The following is a 21,327-nucleotide window of genomic DNA, read 5'->3' on the forward strand; positions in this document are numbered from 1 at the left end:
TCTTGGAAGGTGTTTAAAACTTCCTCCTGTTTCTTCTGAGGCCTTTTCCTGGTTTCCCAAAGGTCTTTTCCCTCTCACATAACCCGACCTGTCCTCACTGAGCACCTCTCACCTGCTGTTCCCTAGGCACAGGGAACCGCATTGTTTTTCCATCTGGTCACCCCATGGCTCCTAGACATCCAGCAACACATATCCTAGTATCTTTAGGCCAAGAGCCTCTCCACAGCCCAGCAAGCTCCCTTAGACAGGAACTGGGAAAAACAGAACCAGCAGAAACCCTCACCACTCCCACTTACCAGTGGCTGACATCTGAAACATGGGAAACACTTGGGTACTGTTTTGCCCTGAGAAACTCCAGTCCCAAAAGGGCATCTCTCTATCACTCCTCCATTGGAGCAGCTAGCCAGGCTCACTCACTCAACCTCCATATTCCTCAGCTGTCATCAGACCCAGATGGCTGTTTCTCAAGCCCTAGGGGACATCCTGAAAGTGGTCCATTGCAGCCTCTTTCCCAAAGGTAGAAGTGAGAAGTGGGCATCTATCAGTCCTCCACTTTGGGAGTAGGGTGGTGAGACATATAACCCACAGCATCCTCATCTCCCCACTTCCCTGGTGGCTCAGTGCTAAAGAACCCGCCTGCCAATGCAGGAGACACAGGCAACACGGGTTTGATCCCTGGGTCGGGATGATCCCCTGGAGAAAGATATGGCCATCCAGTATTCTTGCCTGAGAGATTCCATGAACAGAGGAGCCTGGCAGGCTACAGTCTATGGGGTCGCAAAGAGTCAGACACGACTTAGCCACTAAACAACAACAATAAAATCCTCCTCTCCCATTTTTTTTTCTTGGCCCCTTTTTCAGGCTGGAGGCAAGGAGTCCACCAAAGGTAGCAAAACTAGTTTTCAAAATTCCCTTTCAAGTCTTGCAAGATGGGCTGGAGCTTCACTCTGGAATGTGGTGTCTATTGTCTAAACTCGGTGAAACTAGTACCAGTTTTAACCTCCTGTTACACTTGATACCAAAGTCTGATGGTTTATACTATCCAGGGGTTACTTCAGAATCTTTGTATTGCTCTTCTTGTGGCTACTGTCTTAAAAACAGAGGTTTCCTTAACTGTGTGAACATTCTCATGATCTATCACGTGCTACACAATCTTATCTTGAGGACAAGAAAAGGGACGATTGTGTTGCACCTCATGTGGGGATTAGGTCCCAAAGTGAGGACACAGGTGACAACCACGTATATCAGACTTACATTTAAAGTCCCTAGGAAGGCCCATTTACTGTTTCTCAATCTGCCACACCCAGCCGCTGGTTTTCCTTCTGGTGTTAGGGTATGAGCCCTTTCTTCAACTGAGACGGCAGGCTTATATTTAGGGGCCACGTTGTGTCAAAATAGGTGTGTGCATGTGCATGTGTGTGACCATCTGCCTGTGCCTGCATACTACTTTGTAGGTGTGTCTTCAAACTTTAGAATTATTCCAAGTGAGCAAGACAGTAATGCTACAAGGGGAACTGAAATCAAATGAGAAAACACTTGGTGTATGCACTTCATCGGAGAAGGCGACTGCGCCCCACTCCAGTACTCTTGCCTGGAAAATCCCATGGGCGGAGGAGCCTGGTGGGCTGTAGTCCATGGGGTCGCGAAGAGTTGGACACAACTGAGCGACTTCACTTTCACTTTTCACTTTCTTGCATTGGAGAAGGAAATGGCAACCCACTCCAGTGTTCTTACCTGGAGAATCCCAGGGACGGGGGAGCCTGGTGGGCTGCCGTCTATGGGGTCGCACAGAGTCAGACACAACTGAAGCAACTTAGCAGCAGCAGCAGCAGCAGCAACACACACTTCGCACTCACTCTAGGGCTTTTTCCTTGTGGAAGAGGGGAGGATAAAAGTGGTTGCAGGAACAATGCACATGTGACGCAACCCTGTGTGTCCAGCACGGTAGTCGTGTGATGTGTATGATATGGCTGTACACACACGCAGTCCCCGTGGGCAGAGTGTGGTGACAGTCAACTTAAACAATGGCCTTCCGAGTGCTCGCTGTTCTGGGTATGTTGTGCAACCACCATGGTCTCAGAGGAGCCTTGCCTAGTTTTAGGTCCCCTGCCTGGACTCTGCTTGCTTCTCCTCCCTCCTGGAGAACATCTGCTCCAGTCCCTCCCTCATCTCCACCAATCTGTGCTCTCGTGACCTGTGTCACTTGTAAGGATCCAGACAGGCATCTCAGGTTTGTCTCCAGGTCATCTCTTGTGCAACCTGTCCCAACATTTCCTGGGACATGAGCTCATATCAAAAGGCCATTCTTTATAGATATCGCATATCCTCCAACCCGGGATTGGGAAGAAGGATGATGCATATAATCATCATAAGCCATCCACACAGGGACAAACAGATTGTATTCTGTTTCTTATTTGCCACCGAAGGACAGCGGTAAAATGGAGGGATTCTGTGTGTGCGTGCATGTGCGCGTGCTCAGCCATGTCTGACTCTTTGTGACCCCATGGACTGTAGCCCGTTAGGCTCCTCTGTCCGTGGGATTTTCCAGGCAAGAATACTGTACCTTCCTCCAAATTAGCTTCAAAGGTTGGGGCCAAACACCAAAAATGAGTTGCTTATTTTCCTTAGCAGTTAGTTTTGAAACTGACATCCATGAATCTTCTAAACTTATTCATCTAAACTACCTATTGGGGAACCAAGTTTCATAAACCTACTTCTTAATGTATTAGAAAATAAGTCTTTTTCTAAGGAATATCCTTGGTGAATTCCAAAGATTACTGAAAAACATTATCTCCCTAAAAGTATGCTTTGGAATGTTTATACTTTGATCATATCCCTTTTTGTCCTTACCTTTCCAGACAGAAAAATACTAAACCTAGCAGCCCTCTCACATTTGTTATCCCTTTAACTGTAAATTTAAAAAAGAGAGAGTGGGAGAGAGAGAACACTCAAATGAAAGTCAGATATGACTTCTATTCCATTTTCATCTCTTGATAATCATTGAACTACGAGCAAACTATTTATCTGGCTTGGGCCTCAGTTTCCTCTTCTGTTACATGATACTGTAATCTATAATCCCATGTGTCCTACAGAGAGATAATGTGAGGCCTGATGACTGCCTGTTTATATAGTAAACTGTCTGTTATAAAGCACAAATTCAGCCAAACTCATTTAATCCACATTATCAGATTTTTATGATAATAATAAAAAATAATAATGATGACCTTATATCATCATAATAGAGTAAAAGTCTCTGAGTCATAAAAGATTATATTCAATATCATTTTATTGCTGAATATTTTTATTACATTCTAATTAACTAGAAGGCTTCCCAGGTGGCTCAGTGGTAAAGAATCTGCCTGCTAAGCAGAAGATACAAGTTTGATCCCGGGGTCAGGAAGATCCCCTGGAGAAGGAAATGGCAACCCACTCCAGTATTCTTTCCTGGGAAATCCCATGGACAGAGGAGTCTGGCGGGCATAGTGCCTAAGGTCACGAAAGAATTGGACATGACTCAGTGATTACAACAAAAGTTAACTAGACCATGGTCAGCCTTATGTAACCTCAACCAAGGAAAATAATTGACTTGACCTAATGTGTAGGTCCCAGGTGGCTCAGTCGGTAAAGAATCTGCCTGCAATGTGGAGACCTGGGTTCAATCCTTGGTTCGATTCTTGGGTTGGAAAGATCCCCTGGAGGAGGGCATGGCAACCCACTCCAGTATTCTTGCCTGGAGAACCCCCACTGACAGAGAAGCCTGGTGGGCTACAGTTCATGGGGTCACAAAGAGTCGGACACGTCTGAGAGACTAAGCATACAATGTGTAGGTCATTACTTAATCTATTCATTAAATATTTACCAAGCACCTACCATGTGCCAACAACTGTGCCAAGAAATGGAAATTCAGTGATGAGGAACTAAGCATACTAGATATTCAGATTTACAGTTGGTGAAATGCTTTGTAACTTTTAGAATACAAGCCAAATGCTGCCTTGTGGTTGACTGCTACTGTTACCATTGTTTTATTACCTTTAGTGGAGTGATCCTGAGCATTTCACCAATAGACTTGCGTGCATGAGCTTTGTGACAGCTCTCTGACCATCTCAGGCTTTTCCATCTCCTGGGTCTAGGTTACTTTCTGCCTGGTTGGGGTTACCAGAAGGCTGATCTCTGCAGAGAGGAAGTGTTGTTGCATGTGACCATGTGAATATGTATCTCCATTCTAAACGCCACCTTTGTGTTTTAGGCTTATGGCTGGCTACATGAAGACACAGGACCAGAATCTGACCCAGTTGTAGTCGTGAGGTTTCTAGGAACCACAGACTTGAGTACTAATCTTAAGTCTCTCCTTCTAAGTGTTTGTGAACAGTTGGCTGTGAACTACCGGTGCCTGGTTCAGAGCTACCCTAAGAAGATCCATGACCTCCGTGACTTATTCATAAACCTTTTGAATGAGTCTTCATTGCAGAGACCTCTCGTGGTCATATTCGATGCCCTGGAGCAGCTCTCAGAAAGCGACGAGGCCCGGAAGCTCTGGTGGCTTCCCGTGCACCTTCCCCGCTTCGTCCGGATCGTCCTCTCCACACTGCCCAACAAACATGGGATCCTGCAGAAACTGAGGTGCCTTATCCATGAAGAAGACAACTATATTGAGCTGATTCCCCGGGACAGGAAGATGTGCAGCCAGGTGCTCAAACACCAGCTGCTGCGGGTCAAAAGGAAGGTCACGTCAGGCCAGCAGATTTACGTGAACAACGCCTTCTCCAAGTGCACGCTGCCCATGTTTGTGAACCTGACCTTCAGGGAAGTGAGACACTGGCGATCTCACAGAGACGTCGACGAGTCCTCCCTCTGTGTCACCGTGCACGAAAGCATAGAGCAGCTCTTCTGGTCCCTGGAGCGAAAGTGTGGGCAGAAACTCGTCTCTCGGGCTCTCGGTTACATCACCATGGCCAAAATGGGTTTGAGTGAGATGGAGCTGGAGGACGTGCTGGCCCTGGACAACAGTGTGATGAATGAGCTCAATGAGAACACCAGGCCCAGCAATCCCCTGAGGGTACCTTATCTGTACATCGCAAAGCTCAAGGAGGGACTCAGTGGATACCTAATTGAGAGACACGTGAAGAATGTCACCCTGCTGGTCTGGGCCAATAGACACCTGCAGCTCATAGCCCAGAAGCTATATCTGCAGGACAAGAGCGACCTGCATGAAATGCATACCATACTGGCAGACTACTTTCTGGGAGTCTGGTCAGGGGGCAGGAGGAAAGCTTTCTGCCTGGAAGACCCCTACCTGAACGGCTGCCTTGACTTGGAGAGCAGAAGCCTGCTGGAGGAGGAGAGACACTTCATGGAGCAGGCTTCCTTCGACAGGCAGGCCCCTGACCAGCCCTGGGTCTTCCAGTGCAATCCACTTGAGCCTGACATCTTTTTTGTCAACCATCGGAAAATGTGTGAGCTGCTGTACCACCTGACAAGGTGTGGGAAGACTGAAGACCTGCTCTATGGCATCATCATGAACTTCAGCTGGCTTTACACCATGATCAAAATCGGCCAGTTCGACAAAGTGCTCGCGGACATTGAGCTGGCTTACATCTACTCGCAGGAGAAGGAGCTGAAGTTCCTGGCAAGCACCCTCCGCAGCATCAAAACCAAGGTCGTTGCATTCCCCGGCTCCCTCTCCGCAGAGCTTCAGCAGAGGCTGCTGCCTGTTGTGAGCTCCCTGCCCAAACTTAGACACCTTCTCTTAGAATGTGACAAAGATGGGCCCAAATACTGCTCCATTGTGCCATTACACTCATCCATGGACGTGACCTACAGCCCAGAGCGACTTCCCTTGTCATCTAGTCACCTGCATGTCACCGAGATTCTGCCCACCTGTAACCCCAGTACAGTCCTCACGGCTTTAGAAAATGGTTCCATCAGCACTTGGGATGTGGAAACGCGTCAACTGCTTAGGCAAATCACAACAGCCCAGTCTGTCATCCTGGGCATGAAACTCAGCAATGATGAAAAGTATCTCGTGGTGGCAACAACAAATAATACCCTGCTGGTTTACGACAATGTAAATTCTTGCCTCCTGTCTGAAGTAGAAATCAAAGGGACCAAGCATGGAAGTGGCTCCACCTACATCAATGGATTTACACTGTCCGTCAAACATGCTCTGGCCTGGCTCGAAGCCAGCAAAGATGTCACTGTCATTGATCTCCTCTATGGATGGCCCCTTTACCAGTTCCACTGCTGGTACGAAGTGACCTGCGTCCAGTGCTCACTAGACGGTGTGTATGCCTTCTGTGGACAGTACCTGAACACCACCACCATCTTTCATCTAGGGAGTGGAGAAAAGTTATGTACAGTGACATCTGAATTTTCAGGTGGGTTTGTGAAGTTCCTTCTTATCTTGGACACAGCTCAGGAAATGGTAATGGTAGACAGTGAGGGCAGCCTTTCTGTTTGGAACACAGAGGACATCTCCAACCCCCAGCTGACTGATGACTTTGACTGTCGCAGGGAAGACAGTGAGGTGGTCAGCATTGAACTTTCAGAGGACCAAAGTGCGGTTCTTATCTGTAAGGCCCTCAGCATCGAGCTCTTAGACACTGGCCTGTGGAAGGTGGCGGAAAAGTTCAGAGCAAAGCACAATGAACGCTTTATATCAGCTGTGCTGTCCAAGAACGGAGACTGCATCATTGCGACCATGGAAAACACCTCGGCTGTGTTCTTCTGGAGGCGGGACACGGGGCAGTGTATGGCGAGCTTACAGGAAATCTCAGGTACCATAGTCAAGTTGGTGAAATCCAGTCACCACAATATGCTGCTGTCTTTATCCACCAGTGGTGTTCTTTCCATCTGGGACATAGATATAATCACAGCTATGTCCAACATAGATAAGACTGGAAAACCCATCCAAAGTCTCGTGTTACCTGCTCGCGGGGAGATCATTTACTCCCTCGATGGCTCGGATTGTGTTCACAAGTGGAACTTCAGCAGCGGGTTCCTTGAAGCAGTGTTCAAGCACGAAGGAACGGTTGAGCACTGCGTGCTGACGTCCTCTGGAGACGTCATGGTGACGTCAGATGATAAGAGCAGCCAGTATGTCTGGCACACCAGCAGTGGTGAAAACCTCTTTCGAATTAATGGGCAGAGAATCTCTCAGCTGCTGATTACACACAATGACCAGTTTGTGGTCTCTCTCTGTGAGGAAAATGCCTCCAGGGTTTGGAGACTGGCCACGGGCCACAGGGTGTGCAACATCCTGACCAGTCTGCAGAATGCCTTCATCACCTCTGCGAACACCTTCGTGGTGGGCATGACCAAAAGCAAGGTGATGGCGGTCAGTCTTTGGACAGGAAGCATCACCAAGAAGTTCTGCTGCGAAGACGGCACCACCATTGTGAATTTTAAATTGATTCCTGACTGCCCGGATATCATCGTGTTTATCACGTCGGCTGAGACGGTTAATATCTGGAGTCTGACAGAAGAAGTGATCTGCCGCCGTGTGCAACTTCCAAACAACTTCCTGAAAAACCTAGAGGATTTTGAAATCTCTCCCAATGGAAAGCTAGGCATTATTTCCAGGGGAGATGAGAATATCAACGTGCTGGATTTACACAGCGGCAAATTACGGGTGGTGCATGCCTCGGGGGTCATCTGGAGGCAGAGGTTGTCTCGAGACGGTCGCTACCTGGTATACATTTGTTTCCGAAACGGGGAAGAAGAGGATGAAAATGGTGCAATATCCAGTTTGATTGTCATGAGACTGGCCGATGGCAAAAATATCGGTGCTTGTTCCCTTTACAAAACACCAACTTTCCTTGCCCTCTCCCAGCGGCACCTGAACATCATTGTGGGTTTTGACGATGGCAGCATAGGGATATACACCGTGGTGGACCGTGTAGATGCTGCACTGAAAATTAAAATCGCCACTTCAAACAGCAGACAAATTTTCAACAACGCGACACAGACATCCAGGCCAAAGTGTAATAGTTACTGTTTTAAAGTATCTGTGGATTGTCTATGGAGAGAGTCGACTGAGGTTTTTGCAAGAGACAGTCCCATCACCGTGAGTGACTCCTCAGAACCCAACGAGTCAACACCCTCCAAGAAACACAACTCCTGCTACGAGCGGGTGTGCTCTGCCCTGGAATCCAGGGGCCACAGCTATGCCCCTGACAACTAACAAAATGTTTTTCCTGCTTAGCAGAACTACATCATACACACATAAAAGGAAAAAAAAATACCTTCTGTATCCCAAATGATACACATTCATTCTTAAAAGACAGGAAAGATGCTGGAGTTCCAGTATTAATTATTGCCATTCTCATACATTGAGACAATCCCCTGGAGAAGGGAATGGCAACCCACTCCAGTATTCTTGCCTAGAGAAAACCATGGACAGAGGAGCCTGGCAGGCTACAGTCCATGAGGTCACAAAGAGTCAGACACGACTGAGCAACTAACACACACACATGAAATGTACAGAAATGTGAAATTATTTGTAAAGTCAGTCTTTTTGACAAAGTTTACCCAAGAATGAAGTCTTGACAGAATTTCTAGAAATCACATTTACATGGCTATATCAGTGGAAAGGTAGAGAGTAGTTTTTAAATTAACTGGACTGGAAGAAGCAGCTTAACTCATCCCATTGTCCAGATGAGAGAGGTTAGAGCTACACACAGACCATCTGGACTGGAGTTAGTCCTACAGCAACAGGTTGAAATTGTGAACACAAACTGCTGTTGGACTTCAAATGATTGTGGATAACTAAACACAGCCTTAATCTCTCCTTACATTTTTACGATCCTGACAACTGTGTCAATCCAGTCTGCAGATGGAAGGTCTAAAGGTGCAAAATAATGTAACAAAAATGCCCAGAGGTACTCCCAGTTTCCCAACAGAAGGGATGTGAGGTATGAGGCCACAGACTGGACTGGGGCAAGAGCTGCCTCCTGCTATTACAGGGCTACTGAACATACACAGTCAGTCTTCATTACAACTGCATGCAAGGGTTTCTGTATCATGGAACACACAATTTTTAAACTATTTTCTGGGCTGCAAAGGAACACATTTAATATGAAATCACAATCTTTTCATGCCATTTTGAAATGCCTGTTTGTGCTGGGTGTAAAAATGTTACAGAAAGGGCATTATAAACGTGGTCAAAACACCTGTTCATTTCTATCATTGTACCAACAAAAGGCTGTGCTATAGAAGTTGGTTGTGTGGAAGCATAAACTATTTCCTAAATCCCTGCAGTAAATCTTATTAGAAGGAAAGCTTTCTCAACATGCCATCTGTGGAATACTGACGACATTTGCCTTACTTATTCTCATTCTTCTTCTTTCCTGTGTAAAACGCAGATAGCTGACCAAATACTCTGGGACAAACTGAATATGCCTGTCTTCGTGCTAAAATATTGCATAAATCTCAAGGGTGTCCAAAGGCTCTTTACTGTCCTGTTTGTAAGCACTTTCTTACTTCTATACACTATATGTATCCTCCTTTATCCGTTATCCTTTCTGCCTGAGGATTCTCTAGAGTCTTTTATAGTCTTAGCCGTTTCAAAGCAGAAGCTATGAAATTGGTATTTAATGTTTTTTAAAAACTACTTCTCCTGTTTAAAATAAAATATTACATCCCAGTAGGGGAACATGATTTTTTCCTTCCATATCCCCCTCATGGCATGTCCTTGGATGACTTTCCAATGGTGATCAGTAGTAGTGGTTTGGTTTAAAAGGGACCATGATGTCTTGAGAAGACAGAAAAATGAACAAGGCACTGACTTTCGGCCAGCTCTGCCTTGAACTCATCTATAGACAGATCTTTAACGTCCCAAACGTATTGTTTTCTTAAACTGCAAGAATAAAGGTAGTGATAGTTCCTCTGTTGACCTCACAGAGATGTAGGGGAAAAATGTGAGAAAAAAGGAGAGCTACATCCTAATTGTTAATGCTAATGGCAGAAACAAATGATCTAACCCACGGGGAATCCAATATAGCTGTATTTCACTTTGGAAAGCAGTTTGACACATAAGCATACAGAGATGAGGTTCAGATAGGAAACACCCCAGTGAAAAGATTTTTTTCCAGTATGTTCCTCCTTGTCTAGCTACCAACCAGGGAGGTGGTAGCCCAGAGAAGTTTCAGCCCACGTACAGATTACTTGGAGTTGATTGTATGAGTCAATGCTTTTTTTTTTTTAGCTCTTTGGAGGTAATACATTCTTATTCCTGTCGTTATCAGTTGGACCTCCATGCTACACCTTTCTAAGAATTAAATGCCTAGATGGATTCAATGTAGTGTGAATGTTCTATGTAACAGCTAATAGAGTTTTAACAAGTGACTTGAATGATTTTTCCTAACTTGTTTGCAACTGATAGCTCATATTGAATGTTTTTATGTAAACTTTGTATTGTTGGGAAGAATTACCCAATCAGAGATTTATATTTTCATAAATGTTACATTTAGTTAAATTTTGTTACAGAGTTGTTACACTAGAAAATTATTGCAGTCTTCAAAAAAGGTATAGTCTTGTGTATGTATTGTTTGTATGAATAAAGGATAAACTACTTAGATTTGCATGGTGTTTATTTTTCTCCCCCAACTTTAGCAGGTTCAGTTCAATATCTTCAATAATATTAATAATTGTTTATGCTTACTGAGTGCTTACTGTACATGAGACACTTTTTGGAGCTTTGCATGTTCTAAGCCATGTAATCTTCACAAGAGCCATATGAAGTAGGCACTGGAAACATTCCAAAGGTACAGATGAAGAAACCTAAAAACAGAGGTCCAGAGGGAATCGCTGAACAGGATTTCAGCACGTCATCAATTTCTTTTTGTTACCTTTTCACAGCACATAAAAATAAAGCATTGAGTATCTAGCAGACACTTACTAATAATAACCTAGAAGAATATTCTCTAATTTCCAGATTATAGACCAGACTAGGCTCTGAAGTTTACTGGAGGTCCTTGCAAACTCCCAGAATTTTCAGGTATAACCATAACCACAATAGTTGAGGCATTCATTCAGCAAATATTCACTTGGGTATGCATTCTGCCACGATGACAAATTTGAGTAAAATAGGTTATACCTTCTTTGATTTCAGTCTTAATAGGAAAACAGGAAGCAAGTATTATGTGTAGTACATCAAATTCAGTTCTCAGAGAAAATGTAGAGGAGTGGATCATTATTATTTGCATAAGACTATTTAATATACATGAAGTTTGCTGTTTATATAAATATCTTCCCTCCTAGGAGCAAGAATACAACAAACACTGTACTTGCTATGTCCAAGATATTATGTTATGCCTAGGATGATTTAAAAATTAGTCATGCACACCTCTGCCCTCCAGAATCCTATAATCTAAGGGAGGTGCAACTAAATTACATATAAGACAGACTATGATTTAAAAAAAAAAAAAAAGTTGTTAAACGTGAAAGCCAGGTGCTAAGGATACACTGCAGCTGCTGCTGCTGCTCAGTCACTTCAGTCATGTCCGACTCTGTGCGACCCCATAGACGGCAGCCCACCAGGCTCTCCCGCCCCTGGGATTCTCCAGGCAAGAACACTGGAGTGGGTTGCCATTTCCTTCTCCAATGCATGAAAGTGAAAGTGAGGTCATTCAGTCGTGTCCAACTTTTCGCAACCCCATGGACTGCAGCCCACCAGGCTCCTCCATCCTTGGGGTTTTCCAGGCAAGAGTACTGGAGTGGGTTGCCATTTAATTCTCCAAAGCCAATACTATAACCTTTTAAAAAGTTTGTCTCTTCTTTTGTTTAGAACTATGTTGACAAATATTTGACGGGAAAGAATGGAGACACAGACGTAGAGAACCTACTTGTGGACATAGTGAGAGAAGGAGAGGATAGGACAAATTGAGAAAGTAGTACTGCCATATATACAGTGGCATGTGTAAAATAGATAACCAGTGGGAAGCTGCTGTGTAACACAGGGAACCCAGCCTGGTGCTCTTCGACAACCCAGAGGGGTGGGATGGGAGGGGGCAGGAAGGCTCAAGAGGAAGGGAATATATGCATAATTATGACTGAACCACCACAACACTGTAAAGCAATTATCCTCCAATTAAAAAAAAAATGCATATCCACTCAAATTACTGGGTTGGCCAAAAAAGTTTGTTTAGGTTCTGCAAGCTGTTACAGGAAACCCAAATGAACTTTTTGACCAACCCAATAGCTTTCTTAGCTTCCATGACTTAGCATCAGAGAACAATTTATATGCCAATGAAAACATAAACACACCTTAAAAACTAAGTGAATCATGGTGTTTCATTCCCATATGCATGAAGAAACCATAGGCTTTTCTTCTGTATTTTTTTATGAGGGGCCCCTCTGAGCTCCATTTGGCATTCCATGTGATCTGCATTAACTACAGATTACACATTGTACGGGACACATCAGAGGGTTTGGGTTAGTGTATCAACATGACAGGCTGGTATCAACATGATAAACTGGTAACTTGAGGTTAACACCACTACCTGTGGTTTATAGTATCCCCCCAGCCTTTAATAGATGAGGATAACCTAGCCAGCAGTTTGAGCAGACTGAGGGCAGTGGTGCCTCATTTGTTAAAAGACATATTTTTTCACCCTCCCTGACCCCATGCATCCATATGTCTAGGATGGAGCCCAAGAATCTGCAGTTTTACTAAATTCCCCCAGATGATGCCGATTCTGCTAGTCTGGGAAACATACTTTAAAACCCAAGATAAACACCCAAGTCTTTTTGGTCAAAATAACCAACTAAAACTTACCATCATCCTGTGAACATGTTTAAAGCATGGGTTAGAAATTGGATAAGATGGTTCTTTACAGGGACAAAGTGTTTTATCAGAAAGTAATGTAAAACAGCATGCACGTGTGCTAAGTCCCTTCAGTCGTGTCTGACTCTTTGCGACCCCAAGGACTGTAGCCTGCCAGGCTCCTCTGTCCATGGGATTCTCCAGGAGAGAATAGTGGAGTGGGTTGCCATTTCCTCCTCCAGGGGAACTTCCCAATCCAGGGGTGGAATCAGTGTCTCCTATGTCTCCTGCCATTGGCACGCAGGCTCTTCACCACTAGCGCCCCCTGGGAAGCCCAAAACAGTATGTAACATCCCTAATAATCTATCATTTTAAAACATGCAGCCACTACATAAGTGGAATGATTCAAAAAAGGAGTTTTCCCCGTAAAGTGTGACAAACGTTGTCATGTAAATAGCGCTGGAATCACTGGAGTGGACAGATTACATCTTTAAATGGCATCCTTCCCTGTTGCTTCTCCAGCCTACTGTTTCATGCTGACGCTCTCTGAATGAACGAATGAAGGGCAAAGAGAGAAAAGGACAAGCTAGGTGGCGCCCTTGCTTAACAGATTTCCCTGTTAAGGCCAACACCGACGCACTTTGGCGCACAGGTGAAAAGAATCTCCAACACTTAAGTTCTATTTTAGGGTAAATCAACCCACCGTAAGTGTGTGGATGGCTACAAGCTCAGGCTTGGAGCTCAGAATGGCAGACGGAGTGTGGCAGCCGAGGTTCCAACACCCCAGGAACAGAGAGGCAAAGTGGGTAACAGGGGGAGCATGACTTCGTTAAACTCCCACCGCGGTCTCCAGGGTGCCGGAGAGGCTATGCAACTTCCCAGGGAATTCTCATCCTGGTAGCGTCTGCGCTCTTTCCCAGAATATTTATCCCTTAAAGGCAGGCGACAGTGCGTACGCCAGGCACGCACTTGCCAGAACGAGGGAGGAAACAAAACCACAAGTTCACGGGAAGAAGGGGGGATACATCAGTTTGCCAGGGAGTGCACTTATGTATCTCCTCACTTACGTCCCGCATCTTAGGAAGCTCCCCTCTCCCCGCAGCATGACGGTAAAGTAGGCACCAAAAAGTTTCCCCGAGCGAGCGGGCGGCTGGCATGCAGCCTGAGTGTCGACGATCAGAAGCCGAGCTCCGGGATTTTCTGCTTGGGTGCGCCCCGGAGGCCAGCGTGGGTTCCGGGGCGGAGGTGTGGGGAGTCAGTAGTCGGGCTCGGGGAGCCCTCTGGAGCGGCGCGGGCAGCGCAGGTAAAGGGTTACGCGGGCCCTGGAGGCTCGCCCGCCGGCCAGGCCACGTGACGCGCGGGCCCAATGACGGCGCCGGGGCGGCAGCTGCGAGCGCCGCGGGTCCGGGCGGCACTGAGCCGCCGGCGTTTCCCAGCGCGGCCGCCTGAGGCCGGCGAAGCCATGGGCGCCAGGACCCCGCCGCCGCCGCCGCAGCCCCAGGTAGGGACCGTCTCCAGCCCCGCGCTCTCCGCCCCGCCACGAGCAGCACCAGAGCTTGACTTCTGCGGGGCTCGGCTTTGTGGCTTAATTGCCCCCACTTCTCTCGCCGGGTATTTTTACGTCTTTATTTCCTTTTGCCATGAGGGAAAAAGTGGGGGGTGGGAGTGAGGCAATTCTCAGTTTGATTGCTTTGGAAAGGTCAGGTCATTCAAGAAAAGGCTCTGGAAGAGAGGCAAAATGCAGAATGGGGTGAGGTGGGGGGACTTTTACTAACTCCCCCAAACTGAACACCAAGACAGCTTACAAAGCTTGGCATCTAATTGGTGTGCGAAACACTTTTGTGTTTAAATCTCTAATTAATGAACTTTCAAGAGTGCCTGAGAACTTGGATTGGAAAAACTGCAAAAGATTTCCCACTATTTCTAAGAACCCCGTCTTTCCCCCATTTTTAAGCATCTGAGTGTTTTTTTTCTTTTAAGGAAAACGGAAATGGACGGTGACCGCCGTTGTTTCTTTGAAATGTCCTTGAGTCCCAGGATTTTGCTCTTTCAGGGGTGCTAGCGCCCTGGGTGGCGATGAGTAGGGGTGGAAGAGGGGGGCAGTGCTAGGAAGCAACGCGTGTTGAAGGCGGGTCCCAGGTGCAAACGGTTAAATGGTCACACATGGTTTGCTGAATATTTAATAATTAGGCAAATATCTCCCAGGTCAGTTACTTGGGTCTCAGTGACCTTGGGAGTCCAGATGAGGTGAAATTTTCATAAACCACCACTGAACGAATTTTCCAAAGATATAAGACAAAAATCTTTTTTTTCCCCTCAAGCCCTGCAATTAACCTTAAAAACAGAACAAAAACTCCCTTTAGTAATTTAGTACATCTTATTTTCCATTGTGGTATAGATGTTTGCCCAGTGAATTTAGAGGAAGTCAGTGTTCCATGAGGTGGTTCAAATTATTGAAGAATAGGATGCTTATTTTCTTTCTGTCAATATCAGAGAGAATTACTGATGGCACTTCTCACCATGGCTTGTGAATGTTACTGGGTGGTTGTAAACAGGCTATTTAAGAAATGTTTGAGAGTTGAATGAGAAAGAAGGGGAAAGTTGTCGCTTCTTTTAAAGACAGTAGATTCTGTTATTTGCCGGTTATTCCCCCACAGAATCCTCAAGATGACACTGTTTTAAGGAGACATGTTAAAGTCTTCTAAGGCTAAGCACTCAGGTCTCTGGGACAGCCTAACAGTCATGAGGCAGACCACTGAAACAATTACAAGGCTCTGAAGGTCAAGTAAAGTTCTGGGGTAGCTTGTATTTCACTAAAGTGTGAAGAGTTAGTTATAGGAAACTGCCTTGATCACAGAGGTGAAATGGAGCAGACACTGACAGAGGCGGGGTTCTGCTGCTTTTTCTTCTTGGCTCACTCTGTGCCCATCATGATCTTGTTCTTTGATTCAGCAAGTATGCAATAAGCACCTATCTCAAGGCATCTGACCCTGGGGTGTGGTTCTCAAAGGTTCTGAAGATTTAGATGTGTAATGACATCTACAGATTAAGTCGGCCAGTCTTAGCTAGATTCTAAAGAGCTTTTACATATCTGGAATTTTAAAACAAAACAGTAGCTTGAGTATCAACTAAATATGTTCATTAGCTTAGGAATGGAACAGTCCCTCTAACTTCCCACCTAGTCCCTGTCTGAACCTGGAAACAACCCAGCTAAGCTCTGGCCCGAATCCAGCATCTGCCCAAGGGCAGAGCAGGGGCTATCCTCCTTGCTCCAGGAACTGCTCTGCCCTTGGTGCCCTGGGAGCCCATTGATTGTGCTTCCAGGAATGGACTTCAATTTCCAAATAGTTAAATACCAATTCTTGGTAGCTGACTTTCCTCCACCTGGACTGTCAGATTCCCCTAGTTCTACAGTTCTTTTTAGTAACTCAGAATCTTGAACTCTTTTCGGATCTTCGGAAAACAGAACCTAGCTCCCTTTTCTCTCTCTCTTTTTGAGGGTATTGCATTGAGGCTTTCCAGGTGGCACTAGTGGTAAAGAACCCACCTGCCAATACAGGAGGCATAAGAGACACACGGGTTTGATTCCTGGGTTGGGAAGATCCCCTGGAGAAGGGCATGGCAGCCCACTCCGGTGTTCTTGCCTGGAGAATTCCATGGACAGAGGGGCCTGGCGGGCTACAGTCCATGGGATAGCAAAGAGCTGGACACGACTGAAGTGACTTAGAACTCATATACAGCACGCATTTTGATTATTGGTGGCAGATAGACTTACTGGGTATCTAGAAAAGAGGAATTAATAGATTCATCCTCAGGCAGGCCTGAGCTGTCACCCATCTGCCAGTCAGACGGGTCATCCTGTTACAGTCTCATAGTCTGGTTATTACCTGAATGCTATTTAAGAAAATAAAATGAAAATGAAATCTATCTACTCTCCCCTTTCTAATCTGAGAAAATCATGGTCCCAAAGAGTTTGGAATCTTCAAGAGGAACACATATCACCAAAATGACCCTACCCTAAAGAATACTTGCAACACACCCATCAGGTGAATGTATATCCTCAAGCAAAGACTTAAATACCTCAAATGCTAATTCAGTGTTATCAAGCATCTTCGAAAAGACTCTTCTGAGCTGCAGTGAACAGTATTAACATAAGGCAAAGGGTATCATGTCTCACATTTTCCCATGGGCAGTAAAACTCCATGTACAAACAGCTCTCGAAAATTGAATGAAACCCCAACCTGGTCTTGGAGACAGCATATTTGTAGACACTCGACGAGGTACTAGGAATACAGTCCTTGCCTTCAGGGGTCTTACAGTCTTCAGAAAAGCCATTAGAGGATTTTAAGCTGAGCAGATCTGTATTTGAGAAACTTCACTTCCGCTGCAGTGAGAATGAAATGGGGAATCACTTCCGCTGCAGTGAGAATGAAATGGGGAAGATACAAGCAAGGTGGGTGCTGAGAAAAATCCCCCCAGAGGAGAGGGTGAATTGACTCAAAAGATACTTGGGCAAAGGTATGTAAGACATTAACTCAAAAAATACCAGATGATTCAAGTCTCTGAAGTTAGTTTACATGTCATTTCAAAATACGTGTGCTCCAGGTACATAAGCAGAAGCCACTTCCCATTGCAATGTTGTCCCTATTGAACGGAGCTACCCTGGGGCCCCACCTAGTTCGTTTCTATCACAAAAGAAAGTTTTTGATACAGAGTGAGCTGATTTTTTTTTTTTTCCACCCTTTCAACAACCTTGTGCCTCTTTATACAGACTTAACTATACACATAGGGACTTCCCTGGTGGCTCAGTGGTAAAGAATTTTGCCTGCTAATGCAGAAGACATGGGTTTGGTCCCTGGTTCAGTAAGATCGGCTGGAGAAGGAAATGGCAACCCACTCCAGTGTTCTTGGCTGTGAAATTCCATGGACAGAGGAACCTGGTGGGCTATGCTTCAGGGTATTGCAAAGAATCAGATACAACTTAACAACTAAAGTACTATCCAAAGGCAAAATTAAGATAAACAGTTGCTCCCTTATTTCCTAATTTAGCTTAATTCCTCCCAGGAATAAAAATACCCTGACTTTTGACTATGTAACATAATGGAAGTGGGTGTAACAGTCTTTTTTTTTTCTTATAAATTGCCTACCTTATGGCCTGCCATATATCACAGGGAAGACTGTATTCTATTTGCTAAGGGCTGTGTTAGAGCATGTACTAGTGGTATGTTAGAGGTGCTGAATGCCTGTGAGAAAAGAAAAACCATCCTAGTCACTGCCACATGCATAACTCTTTAATACAACATGTATTTGGATGTATTTGCAGTTTACTTGTTAATTCCAGAGTCAGTCTCTGAAATTCTCCAGGCCAGAATACTGGAGTGGGTAGCCTTTTCCTTCTCCAGGGGATCTTCCCAACTCAGGGATCGAACCCAGGTTTCCCACATTGTAGGCGGATTCTTTACCAGCTGAGCCACAAGGGAAGCCCCAGGGAAGCCCAGAGTCAATCGCTACATGAGAGAATTTTAAAACTTAAAATTCTGGTGTTAAGTCTTTCTCCCCCTATTTCATAACTGATTTTGTATCTTGGGTCATTTATATGCAATAACTGCAAATTTGATTTGTACTTTATGGCTATAAAATAGTATCCTCCTTGTCTGGTAATCACACTGCACAACTCAGTCCTCCAAAATATATATTACAACCTAGAAATTAGTAAAAGAAGTCCACCTGCACCTGCAAAGAGTTAAGAGCCACTTACTTTGATTCCCTCTAGAACTTACATGGCATTATTCATCTTTTGATTCCTAATGAGCTTGCCTATCTGGGTTCCTGGTCCACAGCAAGGAGGGCCACCTTCTAGGTCCGGAGCATGACTGTTAGAAGTGTGAAACTCAGTCACAACCAAATGCTGAACAGTGACGGAAATACAGGAAGGGTTATCTGTGATTAAATCCTGAAGTCTACAAGAAAGAAAAATTGGGTTCAGAGCTATCTGTTAGCAAGGAAATAAGTGTTACATTTTGTAAAAATGGATCCTCAGTCCTTTTTAGAGCTAAACAAAAAATTAAAAGTCATTTGGTCTAACCACTTTACCTTGCAGATAAGGAAACTGAGGCTCAAGTAAGTTAAATGATGTTTTCAAGGTCATATGGCTGCCAATTGGAAAAGCTACTTGAATCAGAATCTATGAACCCTAGTTTCCAGCTCAGCCATCTTTCTAAATACTGATCCAGAAATAGAATTTTTAGCAATATGGAAAATTCATTTTTTTGACATTGTGTCTTTTTTTCTGACAAATGTTGTTGTTGTTTAGCCTCTAAGTTGTGTCTGTTTTTTGTGACACCATGGACTGTAGCCCCACCAGGCTCCTCCATGCATGGGATTTCCCAGGCAAGCATACTGGAGTGGGTTGCCATTTCCTTCTCCAGAAGACCTTCCTAACCCAGGAATGTAACTCACATCTCCTGCATTAGCAGGTGGATTCTTTACCACTGAGCCACCAGGGAAGCCCCCAAATATTGTAATAGCCACTATTTATGGAGAAATTACTTATATATACAGTATCAGTTATATATTTCTGCATAACAGACACCCCAAAACATAATGGCTTGAAACAACCACCATTCATTTAGTTTATGACTTTGTGGATTAGCAGTCTGGACCTGGTGAACCTATTGGTCTTGTCCAGTCTCCCTTGTGTGACTGCGGTCACCAGGGTGGCTCTGCCTCTGGGTGTTCGATGACTGCTGGCTGAGTCCTTTGGGGCAGCTGGACCTCCTGCTTCCTGTCACATGACAGGCTGCCCTGCGTTTGGTGACATGTTGGCTCAGCATGGGTGAGAGCAGGAGCACGGGAGCAAGGCTCCTTGAGGCCTAGGCTGAAATGGACACAAAGTGCTTCTCCTCCAATATACTTTATGAAGAAATAGACTCTTTACCTTTTGATAGAAAGAACTGCAGAGTCATTAGAGAATGTGAATTCAGGGAGGGGTAGAGTGTTGTGGCCATTTTTGCATGCTGCTGCATTGGCCAAGCACTTTATGTAACATCCCTAACTCTCACAACAACACAGGAGGTAAAGGCAGAATTTTACAGGTGAAGTAATTGAAACCCAGACATGTTAGTTCACATTCAGCAGGAGACTCAGCTGGTGAGTGATCGAATCAGCACTGGAACTTTGATGTGCCCCTCAATGTGCCCCTCCCTACTCAGCTGCAGGGAGGATGGAATTAAGTTTCATAAGCTCAAAGTTTGTAAGAACAAAACTTAACTTTAAGAATTCCTTTTTCTTGATTTATGTGCTAAAAGAAATAAAGTCAGGTAAGATCCAGAGTGGGCTTCCCTGGTGGCTCAGATGGTAAAGAATCTGCCTGCAACAGGGGAGACCTGGGTTCTATCCCAGGGTTGGGAAGATCCCCTGGAGGAGGGTATAGCAACCCACTTCAGTATTCTTGCCTGGAGAATCTCCATGGACAGAGGAGCCTGGCGGGCTACAGTCCAGGGGGGTCAAAAAGAGTCAGACACAACTGAGCGACTAAGCACAACACACAAGATCCAGAGTAAAGAGAAATAAACTGGATTATCAGAGAAGCATAGTAAGGAACAAGATGATAAGGTTAGGGGAGCCAAGTGAAAGAGATTTGAAAAGCCTAATATCTATTTATAGTCAAAAGATCCTCCTATCACTTCCATAAAACGGGTAATATTCCCCCTATACAGATGGAGATATTTGCCTGATAAAGATTGCATTCAAATCTATGTCTGTCTGTCTCCAAGAACTACCTCCTCCCCGCCTTTTTTCCCCCTGAGTCAATAGGTTTGCTTCTCAAAGTGGGGTCCATGGGCCAGCAACATTGGCTGGGAGGTGGTTAGAATTGCAGAGTCTTGCCCCCAACCTGAGATCTGTTGAATCAGAACCTACATTTTAACAAGATGTTACGACGATTCATAAGTATGGTAAAATCTGAGAAGCACTGCACTAAAGGGACTGTGGGAGAGTGATTTGTAGTAAGATGGGCTGGTGGAAGGACATTCTAGGCGGAGAGAACAGCAAGAGCAAAAGGCCCTGAGGCTGGCGTCTGGGCAGGTGAAGGAATTCCTAGACTAGAGGAGGGGAATGTTTTTGGAGTAGAGGGAAACAGGATGAGATGGATGGAATCTCTGTGGATCCTGAGTTCTGCTTTTTAGGAAGGCGGATCTGGCAGCACTAAGTAAGGGTGGCCCAGAGAGCCTGGCAGTAGTGAATCCCGTTGTGAGGGTGCTGAGGGGAGGGCTCCGACTGAGGCAGGGATGGGGAAATAGAAGAACCGTCCAACCTGAGAGGCCTTGCAAAGTTTATCCCACGACACTTGTTGCTAAGTTGGATTCTAAGGAAAGAAGGAGAGGAAGTGAAGATGGTTCTAGACTGCCAGGTTCTGAATTGTGCATCGCAAACTTTAGGTTGGGGTGTTATCTTTGCATTCTTTACTATTGAAAAAGAAGATACTTTTTGGTGGTAATGATGGTTTCAGGCAACTTTCCCCATTCCTTTGTGGCAATTTTTAAACTTTTACTAAGAGGCCATTCAAA

The 21,327-nt window shown here is 45.1% G+C and overlaps 2 protein-coding genes across 5 annotated transcripts in view; one reads left to right on the forward strand and one right to left on the reverse strand.

The window, feature by feature from the left end:
* Positions 1 to 21,327, reverse strand: part of LOC109560143 (uncharacterized) — a 106,396-nt gene that overhangs the window by 56,241 nt on the left and 28,828 nt on the right. Inside the window, exon 3 of the mRNA XM_070790735.1 lies at positions 13,828 to 14,323. Coding sequence (XP_070646836.1) covers positions 13,828 to 14,323 — 496 coding nt within the window. The remainder of the gene's footprint in view (positions 1 to 13,827; positions 14,324 to 21,327) is intronic.
* The window catches only part of PGCKA1 (PDCD10 and GCKIII kinases associated 1), an 81,964-nt gene continuing 74,780 nt past the window's right edge, over positions 14,144 to 21,327 (forward strand). For 2 of the 4 annotated variants that reach the window (XM_070791269.1, XM_070791274.1), the window contains exon 1: positions 14,144 to 14,261. The gene's annotated coding sequence lies outside the window, so the exon portion shown is untranslated. Of the gene's footprint in view, positions 14,262 to 14,348; positions 14,372 to 21,327 lie in introns of those variants that run through there. The other 2 variants (XM_070791271.1, XM_070791272.1) reach the window with 2 other exon arrangements.

This window comes from Bos indicus, chromosome 6 (assembly GCF_029378745.1).
Source record: "Bos indicus isolate NIAB-ARS_2022 breed Sahiwal x Tharparkar chromosome 6, NIAB-ARS_B.indTharparkar_mat_pri_1.0, whole genome shotgun sequence".
NCBI classification, from domain to species: domain Eukaryota; kingdom Metazoa; phylum Chordata; class Mammalia; order Artiodactyla; family Bovidae; genus Bos; species Bos indicus.